Source organism: Sapajus apella, unplaced genomic scaffold (assembly GCF_009761245.1).
Source record: "Sapajus apella isolate SASKATOON/1434 unplaced genomic scaffold, GSC_monkey_1.0 scaffold83, whole genome shotgun sequence".
In the NCBI taxonomy this organism is placed as follows: domain Eukaryota; kingdom Metazoa; phylum Chordata; class Mammalia; order Primates; family Cebidae; genus Sapajus; species Sapajus apella.
Window position 1 is genome coordinate 636,409 of NW_022437023.1, and position 14,531 is coordinate 650,939.

The 14,531-nt window shown below is 54.8% G+C and overlaps 2 protein-coding genes across 6 annotated transcripts in view; both read right to left on the bottom strand.

Annotated features, from left to right (window-relative positions):
• Positions 1 to 7,084, bottom strand: part of COL11A2 (collagen type XI alpha 2 chain) — a 30,089-nt gene extending 23,005 nt beyond the window's left edge. Inside the window, exons 1-6 of one of the 2 annotated variants that reach the window (XM_032253362.1) lie at positions 6,355 to 7,084; positions 5,920 to 6,141; positions 3,062 to 3,211; positions 2,716 to 2,926; positions 2,096 to 2,258; positions 403 to 594 (exon numbers count right to left, since the gene is read on the bottom strand). In XM_032253362.1, the coding sequence (XP_032109253.1) occupies positions 403 to 594; positions 2,096 to 2,258; positions 2,716 to 2,926; positions 3,062 to 3,211; positions 5,920 to 6,013 (810 nt within the window). In that variant the 5' untranslated portion in view covers positions 6,014 to 6,141; positions 6,355 to 7,084. Of the gene's footprint in view, positions 1 to 402; positions 595 to 2,095; positions 2,259 to 2,715; positions 2,927 to 3,061; positions 3,212 to 5,919; positions 6,242 to 6,354 lie in introns of those variants that run through there. The other variant, XM_032253363.1, reaches the window with a different exon arrangement.
• A 262-nt stretch (positions 7,085 to 7,346) lies between these two features.
• On the bottom strand, positions 7,347 to 14,500 carry RXRB (retinoid X receptor beta). 4 transcript variants are annotated; one of them, XM_032253367.1, is made up of 10 exons: positions 14,022 to 14,500; positions 12,952 to 13,199; positions 12,080 to 12,236; positions 11,535 to 11,714; positions 10,209 to 10,381; positions 9,677 to 9,806; positions 9,339 to 9,471; positions 9,132 to 9,223; positions 8,714 to 8,819; positions 7,347 to 8,599 (listed from the first exon to the last, which is right to left on the bottom strand). In XM_032253367.1, the coding sequence occupies exons 1-10, from the start codon at positions 14,254 to 14,256 to the stop codon at positions 8,452 to 8,454; spliced, it is 1,602 nt and encodes a 533-aa protein (XP_032109258.1). In that variant the 5' UTR covers positions 14,257 to 14,500; the 3' UTR covers positions 7,347 to 8,451. The 4 variants fall into 4 exon arrangements, with proteins under 4 accessions (XP_032109258.1, XP_032109256.1, XP_032109260.1 ...); XM_032253365.1 differs by having other exon boundaries at positions 9,132 to 9,235; XM_032253369.1 differs by lacking the exon at positions 12,952 to 13,199.
• Positions 14,501 to 14,531: the final 31 nt, after the last annotated feature.

A 14,531-nucleotide genomic window follows, 5' to 3' on the forward strand; every position in this document is an offset into this window, starting at 1 on the left:
CCCACTCCTTCCCATTTCTCCTCCTTGGTCTCACCATCCCAACTGCTTTCTCCTGGCTTCCATCCCCTCTACTCTTCTCTCCCACCTGCCTCCCCTGCTCTCACCCCTCTCCCACTGTCTCCCAATCTCTTAATTCAAGGAAGGGGAAACCCAGGGACACAGTTCCAGGAAGACTGGTAGAAGAGGAGACGCAGAGCAGGGAACACAGCTCCCAGCCATGAATTCTTCATAACAACTCTTTTTATTTTTAAATGAAAATAAAAAGGCTGATGAATGAGGACTAGGAGGAGGGTGATGGGAATGGGGAGATGAGGGTGGGGAGGACAACTAAGGAGGGGAGATGACTGGGTGTCTTCCCTCTCTGGGGTGTGCTGCACTTGGGGGTTCTCCCGGCTCCCTCACCTGGCGCTGGGGTTCCTGATTTTGTGGCCTATGAAGTCTTGATGGTTGCTGCTTTGGAGATCTCTGGGCTCTGTGAGGCTGTTGGTTTTGGGGTCTTTCCCTCTGGGCCCCGTTACATTCCAGCTCCTTCTGCTCACATGATTCGTAGGCTGCTTGGACCCCTGGGACAATGGCAAGCTCCTGGACATCACCCTGCAAAGACATGAGAGAGATGGAGCAGAGAAATACTCAGAGAGAGGCAGAGGGTATCATCCAGGAGAAAGGGTAGGAGGCCAATCCCAGGTAAAACTCTATGATGGGAGAAGGTCACTGTTAGCCCTCCACATGCATAACCCTTTTCAGTTTTCAAGGGATCTCATGGGACCTTCATAACAACCAGGAAAGTCAGTAGAACAAGGATCTTTCTTTCTGCCCATTTTTCAGATACATTCCATTCAGAAAAGCCCCAAAAGGCAATGACTGTTCCAAGGTCACCCAGAGTGGCAGAATCAGGACCAGATCCCAGGCCTTCCAGCATACTTTGCCTCCCCTCTGCCCTTTGTGGCAAAGCATAAGCCCTTCCACAGTGGCTTCCAGAGACAGGGCTCAGCCTTAGATGCCTTGGCCTTCCAATAGCAGTGATGATGAGAATTCTCTGGGCCTCTAGAAATGGAGTGAGAGAACCCACTTCTGAGTTCCAATGGCATTTACTTTTGCCCACACATGGTGCTTAGCATACCCTCCCTTGCACTGTAATTTAGGGATGTTGTCTCATTTGCAGAGCCCACCGGGGAGCTCCTGGGGGTGACAGACACTTTACATTCTTCTTCTGTGTTCTTCTTGGGCAACAGGTATTCAGAAAATGTTGACTGGCTTGGAGGGTAGATGGAGGAATGGATGAATGGATAGATGAGTGCATGGGTAGATGGGGGCTTACATGCATTACTGAATGGGAGTACTGATAAATAGTGAATGAATGAATATATGTACAGGAGGGTGGACTCGTGGGCAGATGAATAAGGGATACAGAGTAGATGGAAGCAAATGGGTGAACAGGTAGATGGGTGGAATTGAATATCTGGGTAAATATATGGTCAGATGGGAAGTAAGTGGGTGAGGAGATGGGTACACGAGTGTATTGAAGAAGTAGCTGAGTTGGTGGAAGGATAATGGATAGATGGGTGGCCAAATGGATGCATGCATCCTTGCATGCATGGGTAGATGAGGCGGGTGGATGGGTGGATGGGTGGGTGGGTGAGTGAATAGATGGATGGAAGCATAAATGGGTGGTTTGAAGGGGAGAGTGGTTAAGCAGGGGGAAGATGGACAGGTAGGTGGATATAAGCCTTCATGCATCTGTAGGAGAGTGTGTGATATATAGGTGAGTAAATGAATGAGGGAGGGAGTGGTGGATGTGTGCATGGGTGGGCTGGGAAGTGAGTGAATAGATGGGTGGGTGAGGAGAAAGAGGTGTTGAAGGGATAGACAGATGAGGGGACTGATGAAGACTGAAGGACAGAATAAGTGGCTGTGGACAGTCCTGCCACATAAGTAGGCATCTAGTTCTCGCAGAAATCAGTAGCCCTGAAGATAGAAAACGGAAATAAAAATTCACAAGAAAAAAATGAAAGCCTAGGGAATGCTGGGCCCAGAAGGGGAGTGGGCGCAAGAGAGGGGACCAGAAGCCACTCCTGTCTCTGATTGCTCTGGTTACCTCAAAGACTTCTTCATCCAGAATACGGGCACCAAAGATTATCACTCCATGCGTGTCCAATACTGGACGAGCACTTCGGGGGAGGGGCCGGGTGACTCGCTTCTTGCAGTCAACAATGAGGGTGACAGACTGGCCCTTCACAGCCACAGCCACACGGTGCCACCTGGTCGTGGGGGGAGAGGTTCAAGTGAACTCTTGACTGACTGAAGCAGGGGAGTCAATGCGATTGGAGAGCGGTGATGGGAGCTGAAGCCAACGGTGATAGGAACAGTAATCACAATGGCTACCATTTATTGAGTGGTTACAGTGCGCCAGGCACCGTGCCATCAATTTCTCATTTGATTGTGCCGATTCTACTTAATGTCCATTTTATAGATATAGAAACTGACACTCAAAAAATTTAAGTAACTTGCCCAAGGTACAGGCTGGTTCAACATGCAGAGAAGGGTGCACACTCTAAAGCCCAAACTCTGGGCTAGAGGTGACTGAAATTTGGGCAGTGGGCAGGTGTGCTGTGGCCAAAAGGGTCTGAAAGGTCTCACACTTTAGAGTGTAGGGGTTCGGAGGCACTTCCTCCTGAAAGTGTGGGCCGGGCAGACCAGAGGAGCAAACAAACTTACTTGCCATCTGCTAGGCTGAGGCCTCGGAAGACTGGCTGAGACGGAGGTTGAGGCTGTCCAGTCTGGTCCTCATACAGGAAGCGGATAGGTCGGCCCAGCTCCAGGCTCAGATGTCGGACACCTTGGGCACTGTAGAGAGTCAGGAGGGGAGCCTGGAGACCAGGGCGGGTCCGGACAACAGTCAGCAGAGAGAAATCTTTGGGAAATCCTCCTAGGGAGTATCCAAGAGAGATGCACACAGAGTGAGAGGCAAAGAGAGCCACAATCCCTTTCCTCCTGGTGTCTGATCCTAGGCCCCACCCTATTACCTCCTGTAGGTCTCCCTACCCCACCGCGTCTCCCATACCTGGGAAAAGCTGGCGAGTGGGTGCACTGAGCTGCGCAGGTCGTGCCACTCGGTAGGCCACATCAGCTGGACAGATGCCTCTCGTTCTCCGGACACCATCAGGGAGGGAGGGGAACCTCAGGGCCCGGAGCACATCCACAGGGGGTGCACCTGGGAGAGTCCATGATGATCAGGAGAAGGAACAGGGGCATCCAGATCAGGATGATTTGGCCTCAGGAGGGCATAAATAGGGGATATTTGGGATCCAGAACTCAGCTTTCCAGGGCTCAAACTCCCTGCAAGGCAAAGGTCACCTCACCCTCACTTGCTTCTGAACAGTGCCCGAATGGATGGGAAATGCAAAGGTACCTCAGCTGGCATTCAACCCCATGACCTCCTGCCCTTCTCTCCTAGCATCTGCCTCTCACACTCTCCCGTTGTCTTTTAGCCTACGAATCTGTTTCTCCCTATGCTCTCTGAATCTCTCTCTCAGCTCTCCGTCTCCTGTCTCTCTCACTGTCTCTCTTACTCTCTCTGTCTCTTTATGTTGGTTTTTCCATGTCTGTCTCTTCTGTCTTTCTCCATTTCCCTCACTTTCTATCTACCTTTTTCTCTCCCTGGCTCTCACTCCCTTTCCATATCTCTCACTCTCTGGGTCTCTGGCATCTGTCCCGTCTCCAGGACAAACAACATCTGGGCAATCGATCATCCTGGGCACAGGAGGTGCAGGGGGGCCACGAGGAGGAGAGCAGAGAGGCAGCTCTATGGGGGGGGGCTTGAGCAGCTACATAGCCCAGGTTGGGGGGGGGGGCGGGACGGGAACAATCCTGACCATGCTGAGGAAAAAGATATAAGAAAGCTCTCCCAGGAGCGTGTGCCTCCTGGTTTAGGAGATGAGCTGGGGAGGGATGGAGGAATGGGGGGGGCTGAAGCTGCCACGCAGAGCCGGAACAGGTCCAGGGCCCCGAGCCACACATCTGTGGATCCCATCAGAGTGTTTGCCCAGAACCCAGGCAAGCTCCCCACACCTGGAACCTCAATCCTGTCTCGACACCCCCACCAACCCCACCACCTGGGACCCAGAGATGCAAGACACAGCCCACCAGCCCTGTCTACCTAGAATTCGGCTTCCTAGGGCTCACACTCCCTGGAAAACAAAATATCACCTCGCCCTCACTTCCTCCCCTGTATACATACTCTTCCCACCATCAGCTCCAGATTGGAAAAATCCCAAAGAGGGTTCCAGCAAAACTTTCATAGAAGTGTGGGGCAGGGCAGAGGCCAGAGCAATCAGAGAGCAGAGCTGGGTGGGGTGGGTGAGGTGGGGCAGGCAGGCAGAGAAAAGGCCCTTTGAGTCCAGGAGCTGGGAAACCACGGCCTCCCCCCCCAGCCCCCACCTAAGCCTGGCCCCCGCGCATGTGGCAGCTCCGCAAACACCAACACACAAGGGCTGCTTTGAGAGACGAAGGGTGAGTGAGACAGAGACAGAGACTCACAGAGACCCCAGGCCAAGGAGACCTCGGAGGTCCCTACCCTCCACCAAACCCCAGAGGAGTACAATTCGATCATATAGGCGACCTACCCACAGGTCCACCCACCATCTTCCCACACCAGGCCACATACTTGCCCCACTGTCTCCGGCCTCATCTGCCCCTCAGGCTCCCCATTGGTAGCCCCATCACCCTCCACCACTCTGCCTCTGGCCCCTCAAATGCCTTATTCTTTAATCTTCAGAATTCCACAGTAACCCATTTCCCTAAAGTCCCATCTCTACCCACTCAGTCCCTGAAATAAGAAACAGCCATCTTAGCCATCCCCCTGCCTCCATGCCACAGCAGCCCTCTTCCCCCTAAGAAAGACTCCTAGAGTCTACTCCTAGAGTCTACAGGCACTGTAGGCCTCAATTTCCTGGCCCTGGGCCTCACTGTCCTCACATCTTGGAAGTTCTTCTTTCTGTAATCTAATCTAAATCCTTTATGCTGCCATTCTGACCCTTTTCTCTTTAAAGCAGAGAAGAATTGAATAGTCCAGTTAAATACAAATAAGCCCTTAGTGTCTCCAGAAATGGGGAGCTTTTTTCAGCCTGCTGAGAGCTTGGTGCTCACCGCCCCCTCCTCCCTGACATCAAATCCCCTTCCCTAGAAGCCAGCAATTCTGGATCCTGGGAAAAAGAAGGAAAAGATTGGGGTTGTGGACACCAGGGTCCCAGGGGAGCCTGGCTGGCCAGAGGGGGGGAGGGGCTAGGCAGGAATGCAAAGAGTTGGCTCTGGCCTCAGACACCTGATCCTGGCCTGTCCAGTAGGCCGTCCTGTTGGCAGCCAGCCCCAGTGCTCCCCAGAGCCAGCCGCGTGGCAGCATCGAGGGCACAGGGAGGGGGAGGGGGATGCTGTCCGGGAGGCCAACGGGACAGGTAGTCAAGGCATCCTTTCTTTCTGGGCTTACTAGGCTCTGCTATGAATCACAGGTGCTCACCCCTTATCCCAGAGATATTGACAGAAAGGCCAGAAAACTCACAGACCTTACCATGAACATTGGCATCTACCACCCTCAAACCTGCAATGGCTGAACGAGGCTGGCCCTGGCCATCCTCAGCTCTTCCCAAGGACCCAAGACAAGCATCCATCCCCACTCAGGGCTCTCTAAAGTAGTCCTCCACCTTTCAGCCCTACCTGCCCTCCCCCAGTCACTTCAAGAACGAAGAGATCCCTACCCTGACTCCAAGGAACCCAGGTGTCTTGTCCTCCAGCCTGGACCCTTGAAGCCCAAAGTCTCCTTTTCAGACTCAGAGGCTCCTGCCCTAGGCATCAGCTGTCCCCTTCCCAGAGGCACTCGGGGCTCCAGCCTGACTCCGAGGACCCAGGCATCAGGACTCCTCTTACCTGCCCAGCCTGGGGCCGCGCTCAGCCCCAGCACCAGAGGTAGGAGGAGGAGGAGGAGGAGGAGGAGGTGATGGCAGCGGCTGCACCGCTCCATGGCTGAGCGACCGGAACGCCGGGTCCCAGGGACCCAGGTCGGCCTGAGGCGCTGGATGCCCGGAGGCTGACAGAAGACAGGGAGAAGACTATGAGCCTCGGACGCCGGGGTCCCAGGGAGGTCAGAGGCTGTGGGCAGCGACAGCTGTCAGCGGCCCCGCTCCATGCAGCAAGGCGCCGTCGGGGCTCCCAGCACTGCTCCCTCCTCGGTGGCTGCCGCTTCTCTGTGTCCCCGGCCACCCCGGCGCCCAGAGCCCCCACCTCGCCCCCGCCCCCGGCCGGCCCCCGCCTTCAGCCGCCCGCCCACAGGCACCGAGGGGAAACCCCACCCTCAATCTCCACCTGGGGAGGAAGGCGGGAACCCTCTCTCTCTCGCTCGCTCTCTCCTGCTCCTTGCAGGTCGAATGGACCGTACCCTAAGATTCTCTTTTTAGGAACCCCAATATCTTCCCTAGTCCCTTCCTTTTCCAGGACCCAAACGTCCAGTCACACACACCCGCTCCCGTTCAATCCCTCTTGGGGGCCCAGAGCCCCCTTTCAGCAGAGGACTGGGCGGGATTTAGGGCACAGTGGGAGGGGAGAGGCGGGCCTGGGGGTCGTAGTCCCCACCCCCCCCAAAATCAGGTCTCCATAATTACTTCCCTCGCCCCGCCCCGTGTAATTACAGAGCCGGGCCGGGGCGGGGTTATTTATAGACCAGGCTATAGATAGCGACGAAATGGGGCGGGGGATGGGCGGGGAGGTGTTCCTCCGGGAGCCAGAGACTGGGACCACCAACAAACACAGGCTAGTCAGGTCCTAGGAGAGGCACGTGGGGGACGAGGTAAGGGAGACCCAGGGCCCAGGTGGAGGGGAGCAGTGGTAAGATAAGGGAGCAGTCGACTCTGGTTGGAAGGGTCCAGGGAAATGGGGTCACTCAGGGACGTGGGCCGCCTTCGGGCGGGCAACGCCTGAGGAGGCCGCGGAACTCGGTGCCCAGTGCGCCCCCACGAGCGGGCACGGCGCCGGGTCTGCCCGGAGCCCGCGGTGCGGCCGGAGGGAAGGCCGGAGCGAGCCGAGGCGCCGCCGACCGCTGGCGCAGGGAGGGCACGGGCGAACAAGGCGCCTTTGAGAACCCGCCGCCCCCCTTCCTCCACCGGCCGGCCCCGCCCCCAGCCTGGCACACCCTCTCCCCCCTCCCCGACAAAGCTCGCCTTGTGTCCCCCACCCTGCGCCCGCCTCTCGGGCCCCAGGGAACCTCGGCGGCGGCGTCCAGGGATCGCGTCCGGAGCTCCCAACCGGATACCCCCCCCAAGCCCGACACGGTGCTGCCCATCCTTATACAGTCACCTCAGTCCAGAAAACAGCGATTTTAATTTGAAAGCGATTTTATGTATGAGTGAGAGGGGGAAGGAACCCCAAAGAGAAGAGACGCAGGGCAAAAATCATGCAGCCCCAGCACCCCACCTCTGCGGGCTGGCCACCCCCCCGCGCAGTTCTCAGGCCAGGATCCCGTGTCCCCAGCCTATGCTATGTGCCCATGGCTTGAGGAGAGCGGTGAAGGGAAGGCCTCCGGGGCTACACTCAAGAAACCGTCCCCTGTGGGGGCCCTGTCCTCACAGCCCAGGCCCCTTCTCCATGTCAGACAGGAAGAGATGGGGAGGGGGGAAAGCTGGGAAGGCTAGTGCTTGGAGAGCCCTAGGGACAGGCCATTTCAGGGCCCTGCCTTTCCCAAACACCCACCTCCACCACTGGCATTTCTTAGTCAACCTGGGAAAGTACAGTACTTCTTTGAGTCTAACTGCAAGTCTCTATCCTCAGAGGAAGTTAAAAATAGCAGATCGGTTCCTACATCTCCACCAGCCCCTTCACCACTACCACCACCACCTTTTTTATATTTCAGTCTGACTGAAGGAGGTGAAGTGTAAAAAGACACTCTGGACAGGAGACAGTCACAGGGCCCCCCCGCTTCCCAGAAAGGCCCCCATCTGCCAGGCTGGCAAAAAGCAAGGCCTGTCAGGGCTCTACACTTATGTCCATCAGTTTGAGGGGCCTGCCCCCCAATATCCATCTCTTGGGGCATTCCCCATTTCCATTCTTCAGATGGGAAGAAAAATGAGGCAATATGAGAAGGAAGCAAGGTCCCAGGGGCAGGGCCAGTGCTTTGTGCTGGGGGAAGGACAGGGGGTGAGAAACCACCCCAAATCATGGGAGACCCCGACAAATTCAGAGACTCAAGGCCACTGAAGGGAGACAACCAGTTCTCACAGGGATCTGGGGTCCCTTCCAACTTGGGATATCAAGCAGATCCCTTGGAGGGCTTATGTTCTTGGTTCTGCCCTGTACTTCTCACCCCATCAAGCTTCTGGGAACATGGCCCCCCCACCCTGCCCCAGGGCTTGGAGTCCCTCTTGGATGTGTCCTCCTCCAATGTGAGAAGCACCACGTCTGGGTCTGAGCTCAGGCCAGTTGATGGGGAGCCTCAAGCATCTCCATAAGAAAAGTGTCGATGGGGGTGTCACCAATGAGCTTGAAGAAAAACAGATGCTCTAGACACTTAAGGCCAATGGACCGGAGGGCAGGAAGACGTAGCAGCAGCTTGGCAAACCTGGGGTGGAGGTGGGAGAAGGGGAGTGAGAGTTGGAAGCACACGGGCTCTGAACACATCCTCCTGGCACTCCCCGCCCCCGAGGGAGCCTCAGTCCGCCTAGCCCCATCTCACCGTCCCTGCTGCTCAGGGTACTTCTGTTTGCAGTAGGTCTCCAGTGATGCATACACTTTCTCCCGCAGGACCTCCACCTCGCTAGGGTTGGAGAGGCCCTTGGCATCTAGGATGGCACGGAAGAGAGGAGGAAGAAAAATGAACACAAATCAAATCAGTACAGTTGTGTAGATGTGAGCCACAGGATGCCCCTTTTGGTCCGCACTTGCTTGCCCTTTACCAGAGCCCTGGCAAGGGAAGCAGGGCCTACTGGGTTTATGGGATGGATCCGTGGATGTGGGTTTTTCCTTGGCCAGTTGGGAGATTTCCAGGTTGAGGGTCTTACTGAGGGGGATAGCTGGGTAACTTAGGAGTCTCGGAGAAGAGGAGGCTCCAAGGTTGCCTTGGCCTTGAGAAACAAAGGTAATCCTCCTCTTACCTGGATTAAACAGAATGATTGCCCTCAGGCAGCCAAGCTCTGTCTTGTCCATCCTCATGTCACGCATTTTGGACACTAGCTCTGTCAGCACCCTGGAGAGGGACCTGCAGGTCACTCAAAGGTCACAGCTCAGCCAGCCTTGGACACGGACCAGCCTATAGCCCCACCCCCTTTATCTACATGCCAGCCTAGCCGAGGGCCACTGACCGATCAAAGATGGCTCCTACTCCTGCTGAATGGGCTGAGTTACGGTGCACATGAAGACCTGTGGCAAGGAGGATGCCATCTCGAACATCAATGGATCGGTGGGAGAAGGAAGCAATGAGGAGTTCGTTCCAGCCTGGGTGGGGCAGCAAGGGTCAGGAGCCAGAAATCAGGCCAAGGGATTCAAAGCACATCGGTGGAAGAGAAGGAGAAAAGGGATGGCAAGGTCAGCAAGTTTGGCTCCCTTAGTACGCAAGGTAAGGCCACTGGGGTCACTAAAGGTCGGGAAGTCAAAGAGGGGTCAAATGTCAAGAGGTCAAAGGGATCCAAAGGTCACTGACCTGCCCGCAGCAATATGACCTGATCATCCAGAGGCAAGGAGGAAAAGTGTGGGATCCTCTTCGCCCACTCAACAAGCGTGAATAGCTGTTTGTCAGCTGCCTGACAGATGTTTGTCACGGGGTCATTTGGCTGCAGGGGACAGGGGTAAGAGTTATGGAAGATTTTGAGATATGCTGGGAGCCCCCTAGTAAGAGGCTTTTGACACCCCCTCCTTATATACAGTCTTCCTGTGAGCCCCATCCAAACCAATCCCTGTAAGTCAGGCTTCTCTTCTGGTATTTGTGTAAGCAATTATTTATTTGGGAAGTGCCTGTGGTTCTGCCGGTGGGTTTTTTGGGGAGTAGAGACAGAAGGAACTATCCACCTCAGATATTTGAAAGACCTTGTTTGGCAGCACTTCTAGTCCCAAGCAGTGTTAGGAAGGTTATGAGGGGAGAGGATGGGAAGGGATGTAACAGGGATATAGAACAAACCTAGACTGCCTCCCTCTACCCCCATCACGAAGGAGAGTGAATTGACCCCAACACTCACGCTGCTGCCGCTACCCCCGGTTCCCCCAGGACCCTCAACGCCCTGGTCACTCTTCTGCTCCACAGCAAGCTCTGCCTCCAGGATCCTGTCCACAGGCATCTCCTCAGGGGCTCCCCCAGTCCCCTCCCCATCCCCATCCTTGTCCTTTCCCCGCTGACGCTCCTCCTGTACCGCTGCAGGGGGAAGAGGGAGAGAAAAAATGGAAAGTCAGCAGCCAGCCATTAAGGGTTTCCACAAATATCCTTAGGGCCTCATCAGGATCTCCTGGCCCTTGGGAAATATTTATGGAAATTGGGGAAGTCACTAGAAAGGGTGGACTGGGGGCAGCCGTGAAGCAAGAGTTATAAAAGGTCAGATAAGTCAGTCAGGAAGGGTGAGGAAGGTAAAATAATCAGGGAGGAATTTAAATGGGGAGCCTACTACATGGTTAAAAAATATGCCAAGATTCAACCTGAAAAAGCTGATTGAAAAATTTTAATAAAAAACATGCAAAGAAACATGCTAAGCACGTTTTAACATTCACTCTATTATCATAATTATGCTGGATGCATTTATTCTGATTTTTAAAGATGAAGAACTTGGGATTCAAAAAGGTTAAACAGCTCGCTTAAATTCATAGAGTAACAGCAGGTCATACAATTGAATCTAAGTGTGTCTGAATGCAAATCTGTGCTCTCCTGACTCCGCAAACAGGCAGTGAAAGGAGCACTGGCCTAGGTCTTCACAGATATGAGTTCTGGTTCCAGACCTGCCTGCCACTCCTTTGTTGCATGACCTTGGGAAAGCCAGGCCTCAGGCTCATCTTCTCTAAAGTGGGGTTTTGACCAAGATACGTTCTCAAGTGTCTGTCTCAGACTTCTAAGAATTGGACTTAAGAAGATAAGATGGAGACACAGAAGAAGGAAGGGAATCTCTGAGGTCTTCAGTAAAGTCTGTAGCTTAAGAGTGTCGAGTCCCAGGAGTTAGAGGAAAGATCACAGATAGCAGGAGACAGAGACCAGAGAGGGTCCATGGAATCAAAGAGAGGAGGAACTACTCGGGTTAGAAAAGGGCAGACAGAAAGCCCATCATGGGTAAGGGAAAAGTTATCTTAAGACCAGTCTAGGGAGGGGTCATAGGTGTAGGCCACAGAGGCCTAACCATTAAGAAGGAAACTCAAGGGCCAGAGCAGGGTACCAGGGAGAAAAGCTTCGAAAGGAGAGAGAAATCAAATATCGCCCTCTAGAGGAGAGAGAACAGTCTAGCCTTCCAGAGAGGTAGAGTCTTGAACGGGGTAGGGGAGAAGGGGCATGTGGTCTAAGAAGCCTGGACAGGGCAGGTCCTTACCCTCCCTCTTCATGCCAGTGGCCAGGCACTTCTGATAGCGGCAGTACTGACAGCGGTTCCGCTGGCGCTTGTCTACTGTGCAGTCTTTGTTGTCCCGGCAAGAGTACGTAAGGTCCTTGCGGATGGTGCGTTTGAAGAAGCCCTTGCAACCCTCACAGCTGTAAACCCCATAGTGTTTGCCTACAGGGAAAGGGGAAGAGCAATAAGATTGCGTGGAGATACCTTCACCATTTAGTCTCTTCCTAATCTCTCCCTAGCAAAACTTAAAGTCCTCTCTACATTTGTCATGTACAGAGATAGGGTACCAGAGGTGAGTGATGATCCAGTCCCAGTCTCCTCACTGTTCAGAAACCCTACATTTGTGCTCCCTTTTCCCTCTGACCTTCCCCCCAATCACGTCCCACATCTCATCTTCAGCTTCTTTACTCTTATCAGGCCTCCCCCAGGTCACTTGCTCTGACCAAACCCCATAAGCCCTGGGAATCCCACAGGTGATGACACATGGCCCAGACTCTCCCTCTCTGTTCATCCTCTGAGCCCCGTACCTGAGCTTCTGTCCCCGCAGATTGCACATAGCCGTTTGCCAGCCCCCGGACCACCTGGAGGGGGTGGACAGTGCAGGCCCCGGACCCCTAAGACTGGTGGCTTCACATCTTCAGGGGGGCCAGACCCACCCCCAGGGAGCGACACTGTTGAGTTAATCTGGGATGAGGGAAATAGGGAAGTCACAGGAAGACTCATTGGGAAGGAGAATCTCGTAGAAGTGATGGAAATCATTCTCTACTACTAAGCAAGGTCCTGCAATGCACATTCCAGCGGGTGTCATTTAACACTGCAGTCTACATGAGGGGCCATCCCTGGAGCACAATCCCAAAGAGAATAAACAGACCCCCCTGAAATCGTGCTGTTGCACAGTGACCCTGAAGGGCAGGTGTCTTGGGAAAGCAGAGGGACCAAATGGGCAGAAAATCACTGCTGGATGAAAAGGACATCAAGAATATCAGAATTAGCTGGGCATGGTGGTAGGCACCTGGAATCCCAGCTACTCAGGAGGGTGAGGCAGGAGAATCACTTGAACCCAGGAGGCAGAGGTTGCAGTGAGCCAAAATTGAGCCACTGCACTCCAGCCTGGGCAACAGAGCAAGACTCCATCTCAGAAAGAAAAAAAAAAAAAAAAAAAAAAAACCACGCACACAAAAACCAACGAATATTAAGATTTCTTTTAGTGGAGGAAGCATGCATTGAAAGTTCAGTCACCTCAGGAAAGGCAAGGGGTCTCAACAAAGACCACAGGCCTGCCAAGATTAGAGGATCAGAAGGTCAATGAGCCTTGGGGAAGTTCACACAAGGATCTGAGGTTACAAAGAAAACAAGGAAATGAAAGTGGCCAGGCAGTAAGTCGGTCACAACCTCTCACCTGGGGGCTGCTGACAGGCCCGGAGAATCCTGGGGGAGCTGGAGGGGGCAGACCAGGGGACCCCATGGAAGAACTGATGACTGGAAAGGGAGAGCCCAGTGGGGGTGGTGGCATCGGGGGTGGGGGTGGGGCCCCAGAGCCTCCAAGGGATGGGGCTGTTGAAGGGGGTAGGGGTGGCCCAGGAGGAGAAGGGGGAGGGACTCCCTGGGGAAGGGGATTTGGGGAGGAGCTGTCTGGGCTTCGGGAGTCTGAGAGAGGGGTACGTACAGGCACACAGACACACAGAGACAGGAGAGACAAAAAAAGAAAATGAGTCTTCAAACATCCAAGTAGAGACTTTAATTCTCTAATACCCCACCGTGCCTGGACCCAGCCCACTCCATCCATCCCTAAGTCCAGAGACATCCTGCTGTCAAAAAAACAGTATAACGCCAGCTGGTCCGATGGTAGTGGGTTATCAGAACTTATTAACACTAGCGTCACTAAAATTAGTATACAACCCCCCACTGCTATATTTGACTGGCTAAAAAAACAAAAAAACAGCGTACTCCTCATTGTGGTGAGAGGAGGGAGTTGACAGGGAGAGGAGGATAGCTCACTTGAGAAAAATTTTCCAAGCAATCTATTTGAATGAATACCAGGTCATCCCCAAGCCACACCTGTCTCGTGGGTGGGGCAGCACGTGGGGTAGACCATCCAGCCCCTCTATTCCCAGCGTAAAGCTGGGTAGCCGGGCGTACAGGGGAAAGAGGTGGGAGAGACCCTTCCTATGACGCAGAATCTGCCTTCAAACGTCCAAAGTCCTAAAGCTTAAGAGGAATCGTGCCCTTCCCACGCCCACGACCTCCAGTACCCAAGGCCTCAAGCGGTCAAGGCTAGGAGAGCGGAAGCTCCCCTTCCCCGCCCCGCCCTGGAGGGGAGGAGGGCGCTAAGGCCCTCGGGAGGGAAGGGACGCATGTTTACAAACAAGGGGGCGGGAGCGCCAGGAAAAGAGCACTGGGGAGGCTGTGGGGGAAGGGTTGCAGATACCGCGGTCACTGGCTCGCCTGCCCTTTCGCTGGGACACTCACCCCGCCCGCTGTCGCCCATCCCGTCCCGTCCGGCCTCCCCCGGCTCCGGTTCCGGGGTTTGTTGTTCTCCGCCTGCCACCGCCGCCGCCGCCGCCGCTGCGGGATCCAGCCAGGGCCGTCGCCGCCGCCACCGGGACGCGACCCCACAATGCATTTCTTTTCGCACCCCCACCGGCCCACACTGCCCTGCGGCATGCCGCTGAGGGAGGAAGGGCGGGCGAGCGGCCCAAGACATGATCCCTGGCTGAAAGTAGAGATATCGAAGAGGTGCCAGGGATTCCCAAGAGTTGATCGGAGGATTAGCTGAGCACGAGGAAGCCCCTGAGAAAAAGACTCTGGCCTGGATTGGGTCGAATTAACCTCGTCGTTCTGCTCTGTACCAAAATGACAGCGCCAATGTGGCAGCCATCTTTGTACAGACGGGAAGTCTCGGCGCGAATTCCCGCCCCCTCGTCTAGTTGGAAGCCGAGGAGGCGGTCTCCTCCGGCCTGTTAGCCCGCCTCGCCCACC

Coding starts and splice junctions, on each gene's coding strand:
- RXRB (XM_032253365.1), bottom strand. CDS start 14,256: ATGTCTTGGGCCGCTCGCCCGCCCTTCCTCCCTCAGCGGCATGCCGCA. Junction 11,715..12,079: donor CTGCGGGGACAGAAGCTCAG/GTACGGGGCTCA, acceptor CTTTCCCTGTAG/GCAAACACTATGGGGTTTAC. Junction 9,807..10,208: donor CCGGGGGTAGCGGCAGCAGC/GTGAGTGTTGGG, acceptor TGTCCCCTGCAG/CCAAATGACCCCGTGACAAA.